General features: G+C 49.0%; 1 protein-coding gene across 2 annotated transcripts in view; it reads right to left on the reverse strand.

Annotated features, from left to right (window-relative positions):
• The window catches only part of daxx (death-domain associated protein), a 48,143-nt gene extending 28,058 nt beyond the window's left edge, over window positions 1–20,085 (reverse strand). For both annotated transcript variants that reach the window (XM_078566449.1, XM_078566448.1), the window contains exons 1-3: window positions 19,653–20,085; window positions 1,989–2,883; window positions 1,203–1,610 (exon numbers count right to left, since the gene is read on the reverse strand). In XM_078566449.1, the coding sequence (XP_078422575.1) occupies window positions 1,203–1,610; window positions 1,989–2,883; window positions 19,653–19,922 (1,573 nt within the window). In that variant the 5' untranslated portion in view covers window positions 19,923–20,085. The remainder of the gene's footprint in view (window positions 1–1,202; window positions 1,611–1,988; window positions 2,884–19,652) is intronic.
• Window positions 20,086–21,147: the final 1,062 nt, after the last annotated feature.

Genomic DNA, 21,147 nt, shown 5'->3' on the forward strand with positions numbered 1-21,147 from the left:
GTCACTCACCACCCTGACTTGGAAATATCGTTCCTTCACCGTTGCTGGGTCTAATCCTGGAACTCTCTCCCTAACAGCACTGTGGGTGTACCTACACCACATGCAGCAGTTCAAGGAGGTGGCTCACCACCACCTTCTCAAAGGCAAATAGGGATGGGCAATAAACGCTGGCCTAACCAGTGGCTCCACATCCTGTGAACAAATTAACATTAAAAAAAATTCCCCAAGGGGAACATGGAAAGGGTATTAGGCAGCAGAACTTTGCTTCTTAGTCCCACTCTTTAGAATGTGCTCAAATGGCCAACACTCTTCACAAAAGGATCTCACACACAAACATCTGGCCCAGCATGACGACAGCTAAGACTAGACAGGTGATGGATGCAAAGTCTGCAAAGAGGCATCAATAGGTTCAGAGGGTGGGCAAAAATCTGGCAGATGAATATGTGGGAAAAAGTAAGATTGTCCACGTTGGCAGGAAGAATAGAAAAGCAGAATTTTATACAAATAGATAGAGACTGCAGAATGTTGTGGTACAGAGGGATCTGGGTGCGCTGGCATACGAATCACAAAAACTCAGTACGGAGGTACAGCAGGAATTAGGAAGGCAAATGGAATGTTGTTCTTTATTGCAAGAGGGAAGCAGTATAAAAGCAGGGAAATCTTGCTACCACTGTGCATGGCATTGGTGAGACCACACCTAGAGTACTGTGACATAAGGGAGGGATATACTTGTATTGGAAGTAGTTCAATGAAGGTTCCCTGGGCTGGTTCCTGCATGAAGGGATTGCCTTATAAGGAAAGGTTGAGCAGATCAGGTCTATACTCTTTGGAGTTTAGAAGCACGAGGGGTGATCTTATTGAAACAGATAAGTTTGAGGGGGTGGGTGGGGGGCTTGACAGGATAGATGCTGAGAGGAATCCGGAACTCGAGGGCACGGTTAAAGAATAAGAGGTCTCCCTTCTAAGACTGAGATGGAGGAATTTCTTCTAACAGGGGGTCATTTTTCTTTGGAATTCCCTACCTCAGAGAGTAATGGAGGCTGAGTCATGGAATACATTCACTGCCAAGTTAGACAGTTGTCTGAGCTATTTGACAGAGCAGGCTCAAGGGGCCAAAAGGCCCACTCCTCTTCCTATTTCTTATGACTGGTCGCAAGCAACGTATGAGGATATCGAAGCAGCTTCTAAAACACACAAGGTACCTTCTTGTGGCTCCTCCTCAGCTTCTACAACCTCCTCAATCTTTGACAGCTCCTCTTCAATATCCGGATCTGATGACAAGTCCTCCTCGTCATCCTCCTCCGAGTCACGAGCATCCTCCTCTTCCATCTCCTCTTCCTCTGGTTCTTTCCCTTTACTTTCATCCACCTTTAGAAGCTTCTCTTGCTCCTCCTTGACCCCCTCAGCATTCGCTTTGGAGGCCTCAGAGGTGGAGGTCACCGCTGACTGCAGCAGTTTCTTCTTCTTCCTCTTTTCTTCCTCTTCTATTTCACCAACGTCCTGAATCTCAGCATATTTCCGCACCACCTCATCAAGGCGGCCAAGAGCGACGGAACGGTTTGACCTGAGCCGCTTCTCTAAGGTGATGTCGGTCATGGCTGGGTCCTTACCTGGAAATAAAGAGAAACAGGTTATATTGCGATGCTGGTGAATGGTGAGATGAGGCAGTTGTTCTGGGTTACACTGACTGCTCCACAGCCTCTCAGGCTGGTGAGAACTGATCACGGCACGAGTATGCACCCGGTGCTCTGCTCACCAGAGAGAACGCCAAGAGAGAGCAGATAATCCTCTTAGCTCATCACCAAGAGCGAAAGCAAGCTTTATAAAAGACTCCACCTCATTTATGCTGTAGTGGAGGAGACTGTCCTGTGGTCCCCACTGAAACATGTGGTGGCAAAATCCACAGCCCAGGCCGCTGCATTATCGCATGCCCGGCATGCTCCATCCCACGCTCCCACCCACCCAGTATCAGCCACTGACCCACCTACCTGGCTTATAATCATCAGTGAGATGGCTGCCAAAATTGTACACCAAGTCCAGGTGGCGCCTCTCTTGCAGACGATTGCCAACCTCCCGGAACACATCCTGTGCCATGCTATGGATCTGCCTCTGGCTGAGTCCCAACGAGTGCTTGACGCTGACTTTCTGCATGATGTTCCGGATGTCCTGATAGTCAGGGAAATGATCTGGTTTGTTGATGAACCTCTCGATCTTACGGTTGATCTCAGGGTATCGCGTGCCCGTGAAGGCGATGCGCTGTTCGATGACCCGACCGGTCAGGCTCGAGCAGCTCTTCAGCTCACACAGCTTCTCGAAGATCTTCACCATCTTCTTCTTGAGTCGGTGCTCCTGGATGTAAGAGGAATCCTCATCTTGCAACTCATTCAGGTCCAGCTCCTTCTCCTGAAGCCGCTTGATTTCATCGGCGTAAACCTTTAAGAGATTCTCCAGGTAGCGGATCTGACGGCGTGACCCGCTGCCAATACGCTTCTTTTTGGCGGTTGCTATGGCGGTGGCCTGTGAAACTGAGGTAGAGGCGACATCCCCTGACTGGGTAGAAGTCCTCTCGGAGCAGTCATTCTGCTCTTTAACATCTTGGGTAGACTGACCCTCAGGCCCTGCAGCCAGCGGCTGCTTGGAGTTGTCCCTGTTGGTTAAGGCGAGTTTTGTTTTTTGAGAGTTGGCTTTGAGTGCCGTACAGAGCTCATTGATGTAAACAAAGACTTTGCTTTTCTTGCCCTGCACACGAGTGAGGCAGCGGCCCAGCACGTTGCGAAACTCCGTGGAGGCCAAATAGTCCGGAAAAGCCTTGCTGTACTTTCTCTGCAGGAAATTTATCACCTCCGGGTTTTCTTCCGTTAAAGACCCACAGAATTCCACAAACTGAAGTGGGGAGGGTGGAAACAGAAAGTAGAAGTGTTAGTCAACGATCACAGTTCACGCTTATAAGCAAGTCTGCCATCACATTGTAACCATCCACCCTTTCCAAAAATAGACTCTATTCACAGAATTTATAAAAATACATGACATAAGTTACTGTGTAAACCAGGTGTGTTTCAAAACGTGGCACTATGGGGTGCTTCACTGCACTGTTGATTATAGCTCATATTTACAATCTTCATCTCATATCCAAACTACAGCCCAAAAGGGTTTACATGGTTCCCAAACCCTCAGTGTACTGCAGGAGGGCACTAGACAGTGGTCTTTCGCTACTGCAACTTCACTGCACACCCCAGCATGTAGTCCTGGACTTTGGAATGTGCCAGTCTGCACCACTCGGCCCTGGACAGCTCTTTGCAGCTGAAAACCAGCAGGTTTTGGGCAGACCAAAGAGCGTCTTTCACTGAGTTGATGGTTCTCCAGCTGCAGTTGATGTTTATCTCGCTGTCCCACACGCCACCCCAAACCCCGGGGAACAGCCTGAAGAGGGCAGAGTCCTGCGTCACAAAGCTACTCAGGATAAACCCCGATAAAAACTCCTGCATCTCTCTCCAAACCAGGGGAAGATGGTCTAGTGATCCAGGGGCCCAGGCTAAAGCTCTGGGGACTTGAGTTCAAATCCTACCACAGCTGGTGGAATTTAATTTCAACCGATAAAAACTGAAATATAAAGTTAGTCTCAGTCATGGCGACCATGAAACTATCAGGTTCACTGATGCCCTTTAAGGAAGGAATTCTGCAGACTTACCTGGTCTGGCCTATGTGTGACTCCAGACCCACAGCAATGTGGTTGACTCTTGACTGCCCCCTGAAATGGCTGAGCAAGTCACTCAGTTGTAACAAACTGCTACAAAGTCACAAAAAAGGAATGAAACCGGACGGACCACCCGGCATCAATCTAGGGACCGGAAACAACAACAGCAAACTCAGCCCTGTCAACCCTGCAAAGTCCCCCTTACTCACATCTGGGGGCTAGTGCCAAAACTGGGAGAGCTGTCTCTCTCAGACTAGTCAAGCAACAGCCTGATATAGTCATCCTCATGGAATCATACCTTACAGATAATGTCCCAGACACCACCATCACCATCCCTGGGTATGTCCTGTCCCACTGGCAGGACAGACCCAGCAGAGGTGGGGACACAGTGGTATACAGTCGGGAGGGAGTTGCCCTGGGAGCCCTCAACATCGACTCCGACCCCATGAAGCCGCATGGCATCAGGTCAAACATGGGCAAGGAAACCTCCTGCTGATTACCACGTACCACCCTCCCTCAGCTGATGAATCAGTGCTTCTCCATGTTGAACACCACTTGGAGGAAGCACTGAGGGTGGAAAGGGCGCAGAATGTACTCTGGGTGGGGGACTTCAGTGTCCATCACCAAGAGTGGCTCGGTAGCACCACTACTGACCGAGCTGGCCAAGTCCTAACTGACATAGCTGCTAGAATGGGTCTGCGGCAGGTGGAGGGGCAACTGAGGGGGAAAAACTTGACCTCATCCTCACCAACCTGCCTGCCGCAGATGCATCTGTCCATGACAGTATTGGTAGGAGCGACCACCATACAGTCATTGTGGAGATGAAGTCCCACCTTCACATTGAGGATCCCCTCCATCGTGATGTGTGGCACTACCACCGTGCTAAATGGGATTGATTTCGAACAGATCTAGCAACTCAAAACTGGACATCTATGAGGCGCTGTGGGACACCAACATCAGAATCGTACTCAAACACAATCTGTAACCTCATGGCCCGGCATATCCCCCACTCTACCTTTACCATCAAGCCAGGGAATCAACCCTGGTTCAACGAAGAATGCAGGAGGGCATGTCAGGAACTGCACCAGGCATACCTAAAAATGAGGTGTCAACCTGGTGAAGTTATACCACAGGACTACTTGCGTGCCAAACAGCATCTGCAGCAAATGATAGACAAGGCTAAACGATCCAAAATTAATGGATCTGGGCCAAGCTCTGCAGTCCTGCCACATCCAGTCCCCCGGTGGACAATTAAACAACTCACTGGAAGAGGAAGCTCCACAAATATCCCCATCCTCTGTGATGGGGGAGCCTAGCGCATCAGTGCAAAAGATAAGGTCGAAGCATTTTGCTGCAATCTTCAGCCAGAAGTGCTGAGTGATGATCCATCTCGGTCTCCTCCGGTGATCCCCAGCATCACAGATGCCAGGCTTCAGCCAATTGGAATCACTCCACATGATATCAAGAAATGGCTGAAGGCACTGGATACTGCAAAGGGTATGGGACCTGACAATATTCCAGCAATAGTAATGAAGACCTGTGCTCCAGAACTTGCTGCACCCCTAGCCAAGCTGTTCCAGTACAGCTACTACACTGGCATCTACCCGGCTATGTGGAATGTTGCCCAGGTATGCCCTGTACACAAAAAACAGGACAAATCCAGCCAGGCCAATTAACACCCCATCGGTCTACTCAACCATCAGTAAAGCAAAGGAAGGGGTCATCAAGCGGCACTTGCTTAGCAACAACCTGCTCACTGGCACCTAGTTTGGGTTCCACCAGGGTCACTTAGCTCCTGACCTCATTACAGCCTTGGTTCAAACTGGACGAAAAAAGAGTGAGGTGAGAGTGACTGCCCTTGATATCAAGGCTATATTTGACCAAGTGTGGCATCAAGGAGCCCTAGCAAAACTGCAGTCAATGGGAACTGGGGGGAAACTCTCTGCTGGAAGGAGCCATACCTAGCAGAAAGGCACATGGTTGTGGCTGTTGAAGATCAATCATCTCAGCTCCAGGATATCACTGCAGGAGTTCCTCAGGGTAGTGCCCTCAGCCCAACCATCTTCAGCTGCTTCATCAATGTCAGAAGTGGGGATGTTCGCTGATGATTGCACAATGTTCAGCACCATTCACGACTCCTCAGATACTGAAGCAGTCCCTGTCCAAATGCAGCAGGACAGGGACAATATTCAGGCTTGGGTTGACAAGCTGCAAGTAACATTTGTGCCACACAATGACCATCTCCAACAAGAGAGAATCTAACCATCGCCCCTTGATGTTCAATGGCATTACCATCACTGAATCCCCCACTATCAACATCCTGGGGGGGGGGGGGGGTCACCATTGACCAGAAATTGATCTGGACTAGCCATATAAATACTGCGGCTACACAAGGTCAGAGGTTAAGAATCCTGCGATGAGTAACTCACCTCCTGACTCCCCAAAGCCAGGCCACCATCTGCAAGGCACAAGTCAGGAGTGTGATGGAATACTCCCCACTTGCCTGGATGAGTGCAGCTCCTACAACACTCGAAGCTTGACACCGTTCAGGACAAAGCAGCCCCGCTTGATTGGCACATCCACTCCCTCCACCATCGGCGCACAGTAGCAGCAGTGTGTACCAACTACACGATGCACTGCAGGAATTCACCAAGGCTCCATGGACAGCACCATCCAAACCCGTGACATCAGTGACTACACTTCAAAAGCAGTTCATTGGTTGTAAAGCACTTTGGGATGTCCTGAGATCGTGAAAAGTGCTTTACAAAAACAAGTCTCTCTATCATCTGGAAAACAACATAAACCCCCCTTACATAGCAGAGGGCTGCTGGGGCCATGGACACTCCTGTGGTGCTGACACCTGGCACAAAATTGGTACAGATTCGCCCAGTTTCCTACCGAGCTCAGAAAGCACGCAATTTGAAAAACCATCATTACATCTCTGAATAATCCACTCCAGGTTGCAATTATGGACCTTGGTTTAATTAATGCAGCCATTTTCAAAGAGTAGCTCTGTCCCCACAGTGTGATTCTATCAAGAACGCAATTAAATCTTCATCATCTTTTAAAACTCAGGTGAAAAGGTAATGGGCGGATAGGAATCAAATGATTCTGAATATTAACTGAGGGGACAGAGTTGGGCTGCGAGTAACTCAGCTTCAGAAAGCAGACATGTCGGAACTTTATTCAAGGGCCAGGCCCTGAATCCAGCCCACGTCAGTGGAATGAAAATAAATTTCTAGCCCCCTCTCCCATTTAGTAAAAAGGCTGCAGAGTATGGGAATTAGCAAGTCTCAGTCCCTTGCACACAGGTCAACAGCAACAACTTGCATTTATATATCTTTATTCTGGTTAAACATCCCAAGGCTTGTGCACAGGAATTTTACCAAACTAAATTTGCCACTGAAGGTGGTTATCAGGTGGATGACCAAAAGCTTGGTGAAAGGTACAAGTCTTGTGGAATGTCAGACGAGAGATGTAGATGGATGGAGAGATTTAGGGAAGGACTTTGTGTCAAAGCAGCTGTGAGCACTGTAACAGTGATGCGATTAAAACCTGAGTAATTCTTGTGGCAGTTCCCATTAATAATTCCCATACTAACTTCCATTTCTGTTAACAGCTTTCAGCCTCAGGAAGCCCCAAAGCACTTCACTGAATGGAGGAGTCACCCTCAATTTGAATTTATTCTCAATTATCTTCGATTTTTAGCTCCTGAAACCATCCTGTAATTTATCCTCACTGTGCATATACCGGCTGCCACACGAAACCAAGACTAGGCTCCAAAAGCAATTCATTGCCTGTGAACCACTTCTGGGATATTCCGTCAAAGAAAATATTTAAAAGCAAGTTTGTTCTCCTCATTCTTTTCTGACTGATTTATAATAGCAGGTTTTGTGGTCATGGGAGAGAAGTTCTCGCATTAAATTCAATAAGAACCTAACTAGGAGCAAGAGGCCGCCATTCTGCCCCTCAAACCTGTTCACCATTCATTAAGATCAAGACTGATTTCTGGCCCGAATTCCACTTTCCCGCCCAACTCCAATATCCCTCAATTTCCCCGAGAGCAACAACAGCTTCCACAGCTCTCTGAGGTAGCGAATTCCTTCAGTGAAGGAGTTTCTCCTCATCTCCATCCTAAATGATCGACCCCTTATCAGAGATGATGATCCCTAGCTCTAGGCTCTCCAGTAAGGGGAAACAACCTCTAAGGTAACCATCTCATCAAGACCACTCAATGTCATGGTTCAATGAAATCGCCTCAATTCTTCAAAACTTCAATGGCCTCAACAGAATTATGGAACTTAGGCCACTAAGTGTTCTCAGTAGGTGCTCTTCAGTTTAAATGGTCCACTTTTAGAGAGAAAGCAATTGTTATCCAGTTTTACACAGCAAGACATGTAAGGAGATCTACATTTTAAATGTACTGTTCATGAATGGATTGGGCGCAAACAAAACCACTTGTTAAACTCACAGGGTGTGGGCTTTGCTGGCTGGGCCAGCATTTATTGTCCATCCCTAATTGCCCTTGAGAAGGTGGTGGTGAGCTGCCTTCTTGAACTGCTGCAGTCCATGTGGTGATGGAGCAGAGGATACGGCAGCTGCCCAGTGGTACTATTTTTACCATGTGCCTGCCCCAACGGCCACAGAGGTGTCTAAATGGAGTCTTAGAATTCAGCCCGTTAACTCAGTTTTTAACTTCCACAGTTTTTTATTCATTCATGGGATGTGGGCTTTGCTGGTTAGGCCAGCATTTATTACACATCCCTAGTTGCCCTTGAGAAGGTGGTGGTAAGCTGCCTTCTTGAGCCGCTGCAGTCCATGTGGTGTAGGTACACCCACAGCGCTGTTAGGGAGGGAGTTACAGGATTTTGACCCAGTGGCAGTGAAGGAATGGCGATATTTTTCCAAGTCAGGATGGTGAGTGACTTGGAGGGGAACTTCCAGGTGGTGGTGGTGTTCCCATGTATCTGCTGCCACTGTCCTTCTCGATGATGTGAGTTTGGAAGGTGCTGTCTGAGGAGGCTTGGTGAATTCCCGCAGTGCATCCTGTAGATGATACACACTGCTGCTGCTGTGCGTCAGTGGCGGAGGGAGTGCTAATCAAGTATATTAAATTAAATAATTTAATTACATATCAGGAAGGCCAAAGATATTGTTTTCTATAACCATTCCAAACTCCACTCCCTAGGCTCCAACCTCTCCCTGGCAACACTGAGGTTAAGCCTGGCTCTGTTCATCTCGGGTTCATGAGATGAATTTCCGACCTCACATTCGTGCCATCATGAAGGCCATCTATTTCCATCGCCCTGTCTCAGCTCATCTGCTGTTCAAAACGGAGACTGCTGGATTTCTGCTAGCCAAAGGGATATGGGCAAAAGCAGGTTTATGGAGCCAGGCATAGGTCAGCCACAATCTCACTGAAGAGCAGAACAGGCTCAAGGAAGTAACAGCCTCCTTCTGCGTTTCTACCTCTGACCTTCTCCAGCTGCACAATCCCAAGGTCTCAAGCTTTCCTGTAATTCCAGCCTTCTGAGATCCTGGATTTTAATCGCTTCACCACTGGAGACTGGATCTGCAGCTGCCAAGGCCCAAACGTTGGAATTTCCTCCATAAATCTCTCTGCCTCTCGATCTCCTTCCCCATTTAAGATGCTCCTTATAACTTAGCTCTTTGACCAGTTTTTGGTCATCTGCCCGAATATCCCCTTGCAAACATTCCTGTTAAGCACTTGGGATGTTTTAAAACATTTACAGTGCGTAAAAATATAAGTTATTTTTAATTCATTTACAGGATGTGGCTGGGCCAGCATTTATTCCCTATCCCTAGTTGCCCTTGAGAAGGTGGTGGTGAGCTGCCTTCTTGAACCGCTCAGTCCATGCAGTGTAGGCACACCCACAGTGCTGTTGGAAAGGTAATTCCAGGATTTTGACCCAGCAACAGTGAAGGAACGGCAATATATTTCCAATCAAGATGGTGTGTGGCCTGGAGGGGAACTTCCATTTCTATCAGCTGCCCTTGTCCTTCTAGATGATAGTAATTGTGGGTTTGGAAGGTGCATCCAAGGAGCCTTGGTGAATTCCTGCAGTGCATCTTGTAGATGGTACACACTGCTGCTACTGTGCATCGGTGGAGGAGGGAGTGAATGTTTGTGGGTGGGGTGCCAATCAAGTGGGGCTGCTATGTCCTGGATGGTGTCCAGCTTGAGTGTTGCTGGAGCTGCACTCATCCAGGCAAGTGGGGAGTATTCCATCACACCTCCTGACTTGTGCCTTGTAGATGGTGGACAGGCTTTGGGGAGTCAGGAGATGAGTTACTCGTCACAGGATTCCCAGCCTCTTACCTGTTCTTGTAGCCACAGCATTTATATGGCGAGTTCCAGTTCAGTTTCTGCTCTATGGTAACCCCTAGGGTGTTGATAACGGGGTTTCAGCAATGGTAATGCCATTGAATGTCAAGGGGGCGATGGTTGGATTCTCTCTTGCTGGAGATGGTCATTACCTGACACTTGCGTGAAGTGAATGTTACTTGTCACTTGTCAGCCCAAGCCTGGATATTGTCCAGGTCTTGCTGCATTTGGACATGGGCTGCTTCAGTATCTGAGGAGTCACGAATGGTGCTGAACATTGTGCGATCATCAGCGAATATCCCCACTTCTGACCTTATGATGGAAGGAAGGTCATTGATGAAGCAGCTGAATTGTTTGGGCCTAGGACACTACCCTGAGGAACTCCTGCAGTGATGTCCTGGAACTGAGATGACTGATCAGCAACCATAACCATCTTTCCTTGTGCTAGGTATGACTCCAACCAGCGGAGAGTTTTCACGATTCCCACTGACTCCTGTTTTGCTAGGGCTCATTGATGCCACACTCTGTCAAATGCGGCCTTGGTATCAAGGGCAATCACTCTCACCTGACCTTGGAAGTTCAGCTCTTTTGTCTATGTTTGAACGAAGGCTGTAATGAGGTCAGGAGCTGAGTGGCCCTGGCGGAACCCAAGCTAAACGTAAGCAAGCAGCTTATTGCTAAGCAAGTGCCGCTTGATAGCACTGTTGATGACCCCTTCCATCACTTTACAGATGATCGAGAGTAGACTGACAGATTTGTTCAGCTTTTTGTGGACAGGACATACCTGGGCAATTTTCCACATAGTTGCAGCGTTGTAGTTGTACTGAAACAGCTTGGCTAGGGGCGCAGCAAGTTCTGGACAGCAAGGACAGCTTGTTAGCAAGGAGGACTTTGCGGGGCTGGGTTTGCTGCTGTCGTTTCTGGTGCCTTGGTCGTTGCCGTGTGGTCCACCAGGTTTCATTCCTTTTTATTGAGTTTTTAGCAGTTTGGTGCGACTGAGTGGATTGTTAGGCTATTTCAGATGGGCATTTAAGAGTCAACCACATTACCGCACATTTCCTTCCCTGAAGGACATCAGTGAACCAGATGGGTTTTTACGACAATTGACAATGGTCATCATCAGACTTTTAATTCCAGATTTTTATTGAATTCAAATTCCACCATCTGCCATGGCAGGATTCAAACCCAGGTCTCCAAAGCATTTCCCTAGGTCTCTGGATTACTATCCCAGTGACAATACCACTATGCCACCACCTCCCCCTATTGTTACTGACAGTAATCTCTCCCGCTCACAGCTCTTCCTCCTGGCTTCACTATTGAAGGACAAAATGAGCTTAAAAACTGACCGAGTCCAACGACCCAACACAAGGTCACAAATAAGCCTCCAAGGAAACAATTTGTACATAACTGAACAGATAAACGTCTCTATTCATTGTATCTGCATGGGGTTGAATCTTATGCAACACACTGGAAGCAGCACTCAGGGCAAATAATTTGAGGTAATTGGATTTCTTGACTGAGCAGGAACCCACATGTGGAGAAACCTAGGGTTATCGAAATCTCTCCGCCCACTCCTCCACAACACTTTAACCGGAGGCAAAGGATCAGAATCTGACATGAAACACAGCTTACTAAGTGTGTTAGTGCAACTAGGGTGAGGATTTTAACAAACAGTAGCTGGCAAGTGATTTGGCTTGGGACAACAGGCTGGAAACACATACCGGCAAGGGTCGTTTAGGTCCCACGTTGGGCACAAGTCCTGGAGGAAAGGCAGTCGATCCATTCCTCAGAACCTGTCAGATTTCTGAAAGTACAATGTGCTTTTGAAAGATGAACCTCAAACTTTTAGATTTCACTGTCGCTGGGTCAAAATCCCAGAACTCCCTTCCTAACAGCACTGTGGGTGTACCTACACCACGTGGACTGCAGCGGTTCAAGGCGGCAGCTCACCACCACCTTCCCAAGGGCAATTAGGGATGGGCAATAAATGCTGCCACCCACACCCCATGAAAGAATTTTAAAAATCAGCCCGAGAAAGCTTCTTATTTTATGATTTTTGTTCATTTAAAGAGAGAGAGTTCCATTGAGGAAACAAGTACACAATTCCAATTATTTGCTATTTCATGTCACTTCTGTAGTTCCTCCCCAATCAACACTCAGTTCTCAAAAATGTAACATACATTGCAACTTCAAGATACCAGAACAAGACGGTCACAACTGAAGCTCGGCAATTACAATACTATACTCCAAAAATATGACTAACTCTTCTGTGAGGAATTTGTACAATAAAGAAGAACCTCTCCCAAGAAACATTTTTAAACTGTAAAATTAATCAAAAAGATAAACTTTGCCCTGGATTTTCATTTTGAAAACGTAGGAACAGGATGTCATGGGTAGGTTATTGACTGACAGGGTGGTCCGGAGGTTTTTTGTGAACTAGAATTTTAAATATGTCTAACTCATGGGTAAACTGTGGGTCACGTAGCTTCTTTTGGAAGTGATGGAGAGTTGACTTGATGCAGCCCCACCCTGGAGAGGGAGAGAGAGAGAACATGCAAAATATGACACCTTCCACAACCCCAGGATGTCCCAGAGCTTCATGGCCAGTGAAGATTTTTTTCTAAAAAAGGCACACTAATGTAGCAAACAGTTTGGGAATGGCAAGATCCCAAAACCAGATACATAACCAGACCTGCTTTTCGTAACACTTGTTGCCTTGGACGCCAGAAGTGCCAATGTGCCTGCCCAAGTGGGCAGAACAGGCTAACGCCTCATCTGAAAGACAGCACCTCTGGTCGTGCAGCATTCCTTCAGCACAGTGGGCAAGTATCAGCCTAGGTTGTGGGCTCAAGTCTCCAACTGGACTCAAACCCACAAATTCTTGACTCAGACGACATTTCTACCACTGAGCCAAAAGGGACTTCATCATTAGTTGCCTAATTCACAGATTAATCGTCGAGGGGCTCCACAGAATTCTACACAAGTATGAAATGTGAAAAAGACAGTTAATTCATCAAAAAAAAAATGGTGGCATCTGAATGGTTTCGATTGCAATGCCAAGGGAACATGTTTGCACTTTGGGTACCTGATAAATGTGGAGCGTCCAGATAAGATGCAGGGCAAGACACCCGCCAATCTGTCCAATCAACAAGGCTTAGCTCCAGGAGCATTTGTGTCGCATATCCATCTCTCAGCCAGGCTGGTTACCTTTCTGAGGAGCCCATAGTGGACATTCTTGTGCTGTGGATCTGTACCCACTAGAGAAAAGAGATTCAGCGTATCAGTCTGGGTTGGATTGAAACCCAGCAAGTCGCAGAGCTGAAAGGATTTGTTCATCCAGTTTCTCAGGGAGTTTTTAAAAAAAAACTATAAAAGCCACACATTCCCCCACACAGCACAATTCCCGCTCTAGCCTGAATCAGTTCTCGTTTTACACCCATCCAGCTAAGTATGCACCAAGTAGAGTTCTGACCACTTGACCAATCGTTTAATCAGTTTGACCACAATTCCTAAACTAACACAGCCTTCTGTACAGCCTGAGGGGACCTGGTGTCATGCAGAGATGTTCAAAGCAAAATACATTAGTCAGCATGACAAAATCAGGCACACAGGCACAGCACTGTCAGGGAGGAGCGATACGGGTTACTCACCAGACCGGTTACACAAATTGTTAAACACTGTTACAGTAACACAAGATTTGTGCAATTCCTGTGACAAAAGTACACGTGGAAAGTTGCAAAACTGTGGTCACTTTCCATTTACCTTCAGACTTCATGCAACAAAATACATTTGTTAAATTGTCCTCAACAGCCAAATTCAGTGAAACAATTGCTTCACCATATCATTCGGTTGTCTGTTTAGAAAGGGGAATGAAGTCACTGTATAAGGTACCTTTAGGTTCTGGGACAACCTGTTCAAATATACAGAACCCCTCCCCCCACACCCTATTCAAGGCCAATGAAAATGCACAACAGCACAAGATGTCACAGAAGAACTCATATCAATAACAGAAAATGCTGGATATAGACAGCAAGCGCATCAGCTTCTGAAAGAGAGAAAATGTTAATATTGCAGATCAACACCCTTCACCAGAACAAAGGTTTTCAAGGGGCTCCGGCGAAGGGGTGCCTGCTGGAAACATTAACAGATTTTTTTTCATCTGCCAACAGAACACCATCTGCTGCGGCCTCAGATGTAGAGTTTATATTTTACATTTAAAATTGTAAATACATGTTTTAAAAATGCTGCCTCACAAAACAGCCAGTAACACAGTAAAAGCAAGATCTCATCCAACCTGTCAACATCCCAGTTTCACTTCTAGAATTTCAGCTAAAGTTTCATGCTGAAACATGAAACTAAATCCCTATCATTGCTGCATAGCACCCTGCAAATTTCTAACCTGTATACTGACCAAACTCCAAGCAAAATCTGTCAAAATATCTACAGGTCTCAAGGGCACGCAAATCACTTCCTCTAATCACTATCTATTTGGGAGCAGGGGCACTGCCCCTTCCAACTTAAGTGACCTGTCACATCCCCTTCAAGTGGCAGGCAAACTGCACGCAGAAAGTGGACTTTCTACGGAAGATGCATGGAGGCAAGATGCAGCTTCCAGATGAGGCACAAAATGGAATTCACCTCCACTCCCAAGAGGACAGTGTTCGAGGGGCAGGCAAGTCCTTCCAGCATCATAGCCAACATTTATTCCCAATCTTACTGCCCTTTGCAGGGCCTTGCTGTGCACAGCTGTCACATCTCCCCACATTGTAGCAAAGTCTGAGGTGGTGAAAGACACTGTAAACAATCCCTATCTTTACAATAAGGAGCTCAGTTATCTGCCATTTGCAATGAAGTGGGTGTAATCCTCTTGTAAACCACAGAAGTTAAGGTGCAGAAAGAGGCCATTCAGCCCATCATGCCAGCCAAAAAGAAAAAGAAACTAGCCACTCACTTTAATCCCACTTTCCAGCACCTGGTCCATAGCCTGGCAGGTTACAGCACTTCAGATGCAGGTCCAAGTACCTTTCAATGAGCTGGGTGTTTCAGTCTCAATCACCAACTTAGGCAGTGAATTCCAGGTGCCCACCACCTTCTGGGAGAAAAGGATTTTCCTCATGTCCCCTCTAATCCTTTTACCAATCACCTTAAATCTATGCTCCCTGGTAACTGACCCCTCGACTAGGGGAAACAAGTCCCTCCAGTCCACCCTATCTAGGCCCCTCAAATTTTGTACACCTCACTTAGGTCACCCCTTGGCTTCCTTTATTTTAAGGAAAACCCTAGCTTATCCAATCTCTCCTCATCAGTTTCAAGGCCTGGCAACATTCTTGTAAACTTCCTCCAGGCAAGCTGGCTGTGCATTGCAGGACTTCTGTAGTGCAAGAGAAACTCTACAAACCCCAGGAACATTTGCACTGTGGACAATAAGGGGAATGAAACAAGTCTCCTTCATGTGCACGTATCAATGGAATTCACTCCATGAACCCCTCTCTCTCCCCTTCAAAATGTCCCTTAAAACCTACCCCCTTTGACCAAGCACCTGTGTGAATTACACAGCTCTTGAAAGGTACCTGGATCTGCATCTGAAGTGCTATAACCCGCAAGTGTAAAATTGTTTTCATACAACAGCTAGTGCTCTGAACAGTCATCATATTGGACTCGACAGGTTAACTCAGATACTGCCAGGCTGGCTGAGTTTTTGTTCCGCAGCTCTTTGTTTTATTTCAGACCTGAATCTGCCGTATTTTGCTTTCATTGTTTCATAACACTCCGACGAAGTACCTTGGGACATTTTACTACATTGGAAGTGCTATATAAATGGAATCTGTGCATCAGCACACAGAGACAGAGAGAGAGACACGCACGCAGACAGAGAGAGAGAGACGCACGCAGACAGAGAGAGAGAGACGCACGCAGACAGAGAGAGAGAGACGCACGCAGACAGAGAGAGAGAGACGCACGCAGACAGAGAGAGAGAGACGCACGCAGACAGAGAGAGAGAGACGCACGCAGACAGAGAGAGAGAGACGCACGCAGACAGAGAGAGAGAGACGCACGCAGACAGAGAGAGAGAGACGCACGCAGACAGAGAGAGAGAGACGCACGCAGACAGAGAGAGAGAGACGCACGCAGACAGAGAGAGAGAGACGCACGCAGACAGAGAGAGAGAGAGACGCACGCAGACAGAGAGAGAGAGACGCACGCAGACAGAGAGAGAGAGAGACGCACGCAGACAGAGAGAGAGAGAGACGCACGCAGACAGAGAGAGAGACGCACGCAGACAGAGAGAGAGAGAGACAGAGACGCAGAGAGAGAGACAGAGACGCAGAGAGAGAGACAGAGACGCAGAGAGAGAGACAGAGACGCAGAGACAGACAGAGACGCAGAGACAGACAGAGACGCAGAGACAGACAGAGACGCAGAGACAGACAGAGACGCAGAGACAGACAGAGACGCAGAGACAGACAGAGACGCAGAGACAGACAGAGACGCAGAGACAGACAGAGACGCAGAGACAGACAGAGACGCAGAGACAGACAGAGACGCAGAGACAGACAGAGACGCAGAGACAGACAGAGACGCAGAGACAGACAGAGACGCAGAGACAGACAGAGACGCAGAGACAGACAGAGACGCAGAGACAGACAGAGACGCAGAGACAGACAGAGACGCAGAGACAGACAGAGACGCAGAGACAGACAGAGACGCAGAGACAGACAGAGACGCAGAGACAGACAGAGACGCAGAGACAGACAGAGACGCAGAGACAGACAGAGACGCAGAGACAGACAGAGACGCAGAGACAGACAGAGACGCAGAGACAGACAGAGACGCAGAGACAGACAGAGACGCAGAGACAGACAGACAGAGACGCAGAGACAGACAGACAGAGACGCAGAGACAGACAGACAGAGACGCAGAGACAGACAGACAGAGACGCAGAGACAGACAGACAGAGACGCAGAGACAGACAGACAGAGACGCAGAGACAGACAGACAGAGACGCAGAGACAGACAGACAGAGACGCAGAGACAGACAGACAGAGACGCAGAGACAGACAGACAGAGACGCAGAGACAGACAGACAGAGACGCAGAGACAGACAGACAGAGACGCAGAGACAGACAGACAGAGACGCAGAGACAGACAGACAGAGACGCAGAGACAGACAGACAGAGACGCAGAGACAGACAGACAGAGACGCAGAGACAGACAGACAGAGACGCAGAGACAGACAGACAGAGACGCAGAGACAGACAGACAGAGACGCAGAGACAGACAGACAGAGACGCAGAGACAGACAGACAGAGACGCAGAGACAGACAGACAGAGACGCAGAGACAGACAGACAGAGACGCAGAGACAGACAGACAGAGACGCAGAGACAGACAGACAGAGACGCAGAGACAGACAGACAGAGACGCAGAGACAGACAGACAGAGACGCAGAGACAGACAGACAGACACGCAGAGACAGACAGACAGACACGCAGAGACAGACAGACAGACACGCAGAGACAGACAGACAGACACGCAGAGACAGACAGACAGACACGCAGAGACAGACAGACAGACACGCAGAGACAGACAGACAGAGACGCAGAGACAGACAGACAGAGACGCAGAGACAGACAGACAGAGACGCAGAGACAGACAGACAGAGACGCAGAGACAGACAGACAGAGACGCAGAGACAGACAGACAGACACGCAGAGACAGACAGACAGACACGCAGAGACAGACAGACAGACACGCAGAGACAGACAGACAGACACGCAGAGACAGACAGACAGACACGCAGAGACAGACAGACAGACACGCAGAGACAGACAGACAGACACGCAGAGACAGACAGACAGACACGCAGAGACAGACAGACAGACACGCAGAGACAGACAGACAGACACGCAGAGACAGACAGACAGACACGCAGAGACAGACAGACAGACACGCAGAGACAGACAGACAGACACGCAGAGACAGCACACACAGAGACAGACACACACACAGAGACAGACACACACACAGAGACAGACACACACACAGAGACAGACACACACACAGAGACAGACACACACACAGAGACAGACACACACACAGAGACAGACACACACACAGAGACAGACACACACACAGAGACAGACACACACACAGAGACAGACACACACACAGAGACAGACACACACACAGAGACAGACACACACACAGAGACAGACACACACACAGAGACAGACACACACACAGAGACAGACACACACACAGAGACAGACACACACACAGAGACAGACACACACACACACACAGAGACAGACACACACACAGAGACAGACACACACACAGAGACAGACACACACACAGAGACAGACACACACACAGAGACAGACACACACACAGAGACAGACACACACACAGAGACAGACACACACACAGAGACAGACACACACACAGAGACAGACACACACACAGAGACAGACACACACACAGAGACAGACACACACACAGAGACAGACACACACACAGAGACAGACACACACACAGAGACAGACACACACACAGAGACAGACACACACACAGAGACAGACACACACACAGAGACAGACACACACACAGAGACAGACACACACACAGACAGACACACACACACAGACAGACACACACACAGAGACAGACACACACACAGAGACAGACACACACAGAGAGACAGACACACACAGAGAGACAGACACACACAGAGAGACAGACACACACAGAGAGACAGACACACACAGAGAGACAGACACACACAGAGAGACAGACACACACAGAGAGACAGACACACAGAGAGACAGACACACAGAGAGACAGACACACAGAGAGACAGACACACAGAGAGACAGACACACAGAGAGACAGACACACAGAGAGAGAGACACACAGAGAGAGAGACAGACACACAGAGAGAGAGACAGACACACAGAGAGAGAGACAGACACAGAGAGAGAGAGACAGACACACAGAGAGAGAGACAGACACAGAGAGAGAGAGACAGACACAGAGAGAGAGAGACAGACACAGAGAGAGAGAGACAGACACAGAGAGAGAGAGACAGACACAGAGAGAGAGAGACAGACACAGAGAGAGAGAGACAGACACAGAGAGAGAGAGACAGACACAGAGAGAGAGAGACAGACACAGAGAGAGAGAGACAGACACAGAGAGAGAGAGACAGACACAGAGAGAGAGAGACAGACACAGAGAGAGAGAGACAGACACAGAGAGAGAGAGACAGACACAGAGAGACAGACACAGAGAGACAGACACAGAGAGACAGACACAGAGAGACAGACACAGAGAGACAGACACAGAGAGACAGAGAGAGAGAGAGGGGTGGGGTGTACGGATGGGGAGAGCTGGTGGTTCACCAGGTGAGGGAAAGAGATTAATTAAAGTTTCGCCCAGGGAGGTTATTTCTGAGCTGCTGTTATTCTCCTTCCCCCCCGGGGAATCCCAGCTCCTCCTGCTCCCTCCCCGGGGGCGGGGGGGGCGGGGAAGGTTTGTTGCTCCCAACAGTAGGCGGCCGGGTCCCCTGGCAGCAGGAAGCCCGGCTCCCTCACCCTCCCCAGGCCTCACTCACCTCGCTGAACAGCTTCTTGTTCTCGAAGCGGACGAGGCCGCGGTCCCGGTCCCTCCGCTCGTCCAGGGCGGCCTCGTCCGCCAGCTCGGCCAGGCCGGGGAGAGGCGAGTGCGGCGGCTGGCGAGGAGGAGCAGGAGGCGGCTGCTGCAGCTTGACCCGGCGGGGCCGGCTCTCCCGGAGGCCGGTAGGGCCCGCGGCCTGGGCCTCGCCGCCTTCCTCGTCCGACAGGAGGTTGACGACTCCGGCCGCCGGCTCGGACCGCAGCGCCATGGAGCCCCGGAGGGAGGAGAGGAGGGAAGGTTAAGGTGGGGGGGGAGGTTAATGGGGAGGGGACGGTTCCGGGCTCAGCAGCCGCGGCCCAGCCGCCGCCTCCCGGGGAAAAGCAGCGACGCCATCGAGACAAAAGCTTCTTCCCTCAGCGAACGGACAACCGTCAACACTTCGCCGCAACGAGCGCCCCCATTGGCCCCGACCCACACACTCGACCCTTACCCCGCAGTGTCGCCCGCTCCCATTGGCTCAAACAACAGCCGCACAAACGTTTCGGCGGGTGTGGGAGGGAGTGGGGGGAGGGGAACGAAACCCCAATCCTGATTGGCCTGTGCCCTCCCGACCTCTCTCAACCCATTGGCTGGACCGCGCCACCGAACTTTCCCTTCCGATTGGCTGAACGCCTCCGGCCCGCCGGCCCGTCTCGCGGAATTGGCTGAGCACTCGGAGTGACGCGTATGGCCGCTCGCCGATTGGCTGGCGCAGGCCTCCCGGTCCCCCTCTTCCGATTGGCTGCGCGCCCGGGCCGCCCGTTGCCGATTGGCTAGACCGTTTTGGCGCTGAGATTTTCTTTCAATTTCCCGGACGTGGATTGGTTAAAAGCGGCGGTGAGGCGCAGTTGGTGATTGGTTCAGCCGGGGATCCTACGTGTCATATCTGGTGGTGATGGTCCGGGCTAAAATCAGTGGTTTTTGTAATTTAGATACTCTGGGGGGGATGTGGTTGGTTTCAAATCACACCAGGGGAAGGATGTATTTGTTGGCAGTTAAATTCACTTAGTATAATTAAGTAAAATAATCTGGAATCTACACTCAATGGTAATCATGAAATTATTATTGTTTAAAAACCCATCTGCTTCATTAATGTCCTATAGGGGAGGAAATCTGCCATCCTTACCTGGTCTGGCCTACATGTGATTCTTAACAATTAATAGGATGGGCTAAGAATACAGGCATTGAAATCACATCCCCAAGAAACAGTTAAAAAAAAAATCTGTGTATGCTGGCTCTTTCTGAGAGGAATCATCTCGGAAGTAGGAGTAGACCATTTGGCCCATCCAGCCCACTCCACCATTCAGTACAATCATTGGGCTTCAACTCCACTTTCTCGCCCACTCTCCATGCCCCTTGATTCCCTGAGAGAACAAAATCTGTCTAAACCAGCCTTAAACGCTTTAGTGCCACCCTTCCCCCATATCCCTGCAGTCAAGTATTTCTCCAATCCC

The sequence above is a fragment of the Cetorhinus maximus genome, chromosome 21, assembly GCF_964194155.1.
Source record: "Cetorhinus maximus chromosome 21, sCetMax3.hap1.1, whole genome shotgun sequence".
Classification (NCBI taxonomy): Eukaryota; Metazoa; Chordata; class Chondrichthyes; order Lamniformes; family Cetorhinidae; genus Cetorhinus; species Cetorhinus maximus.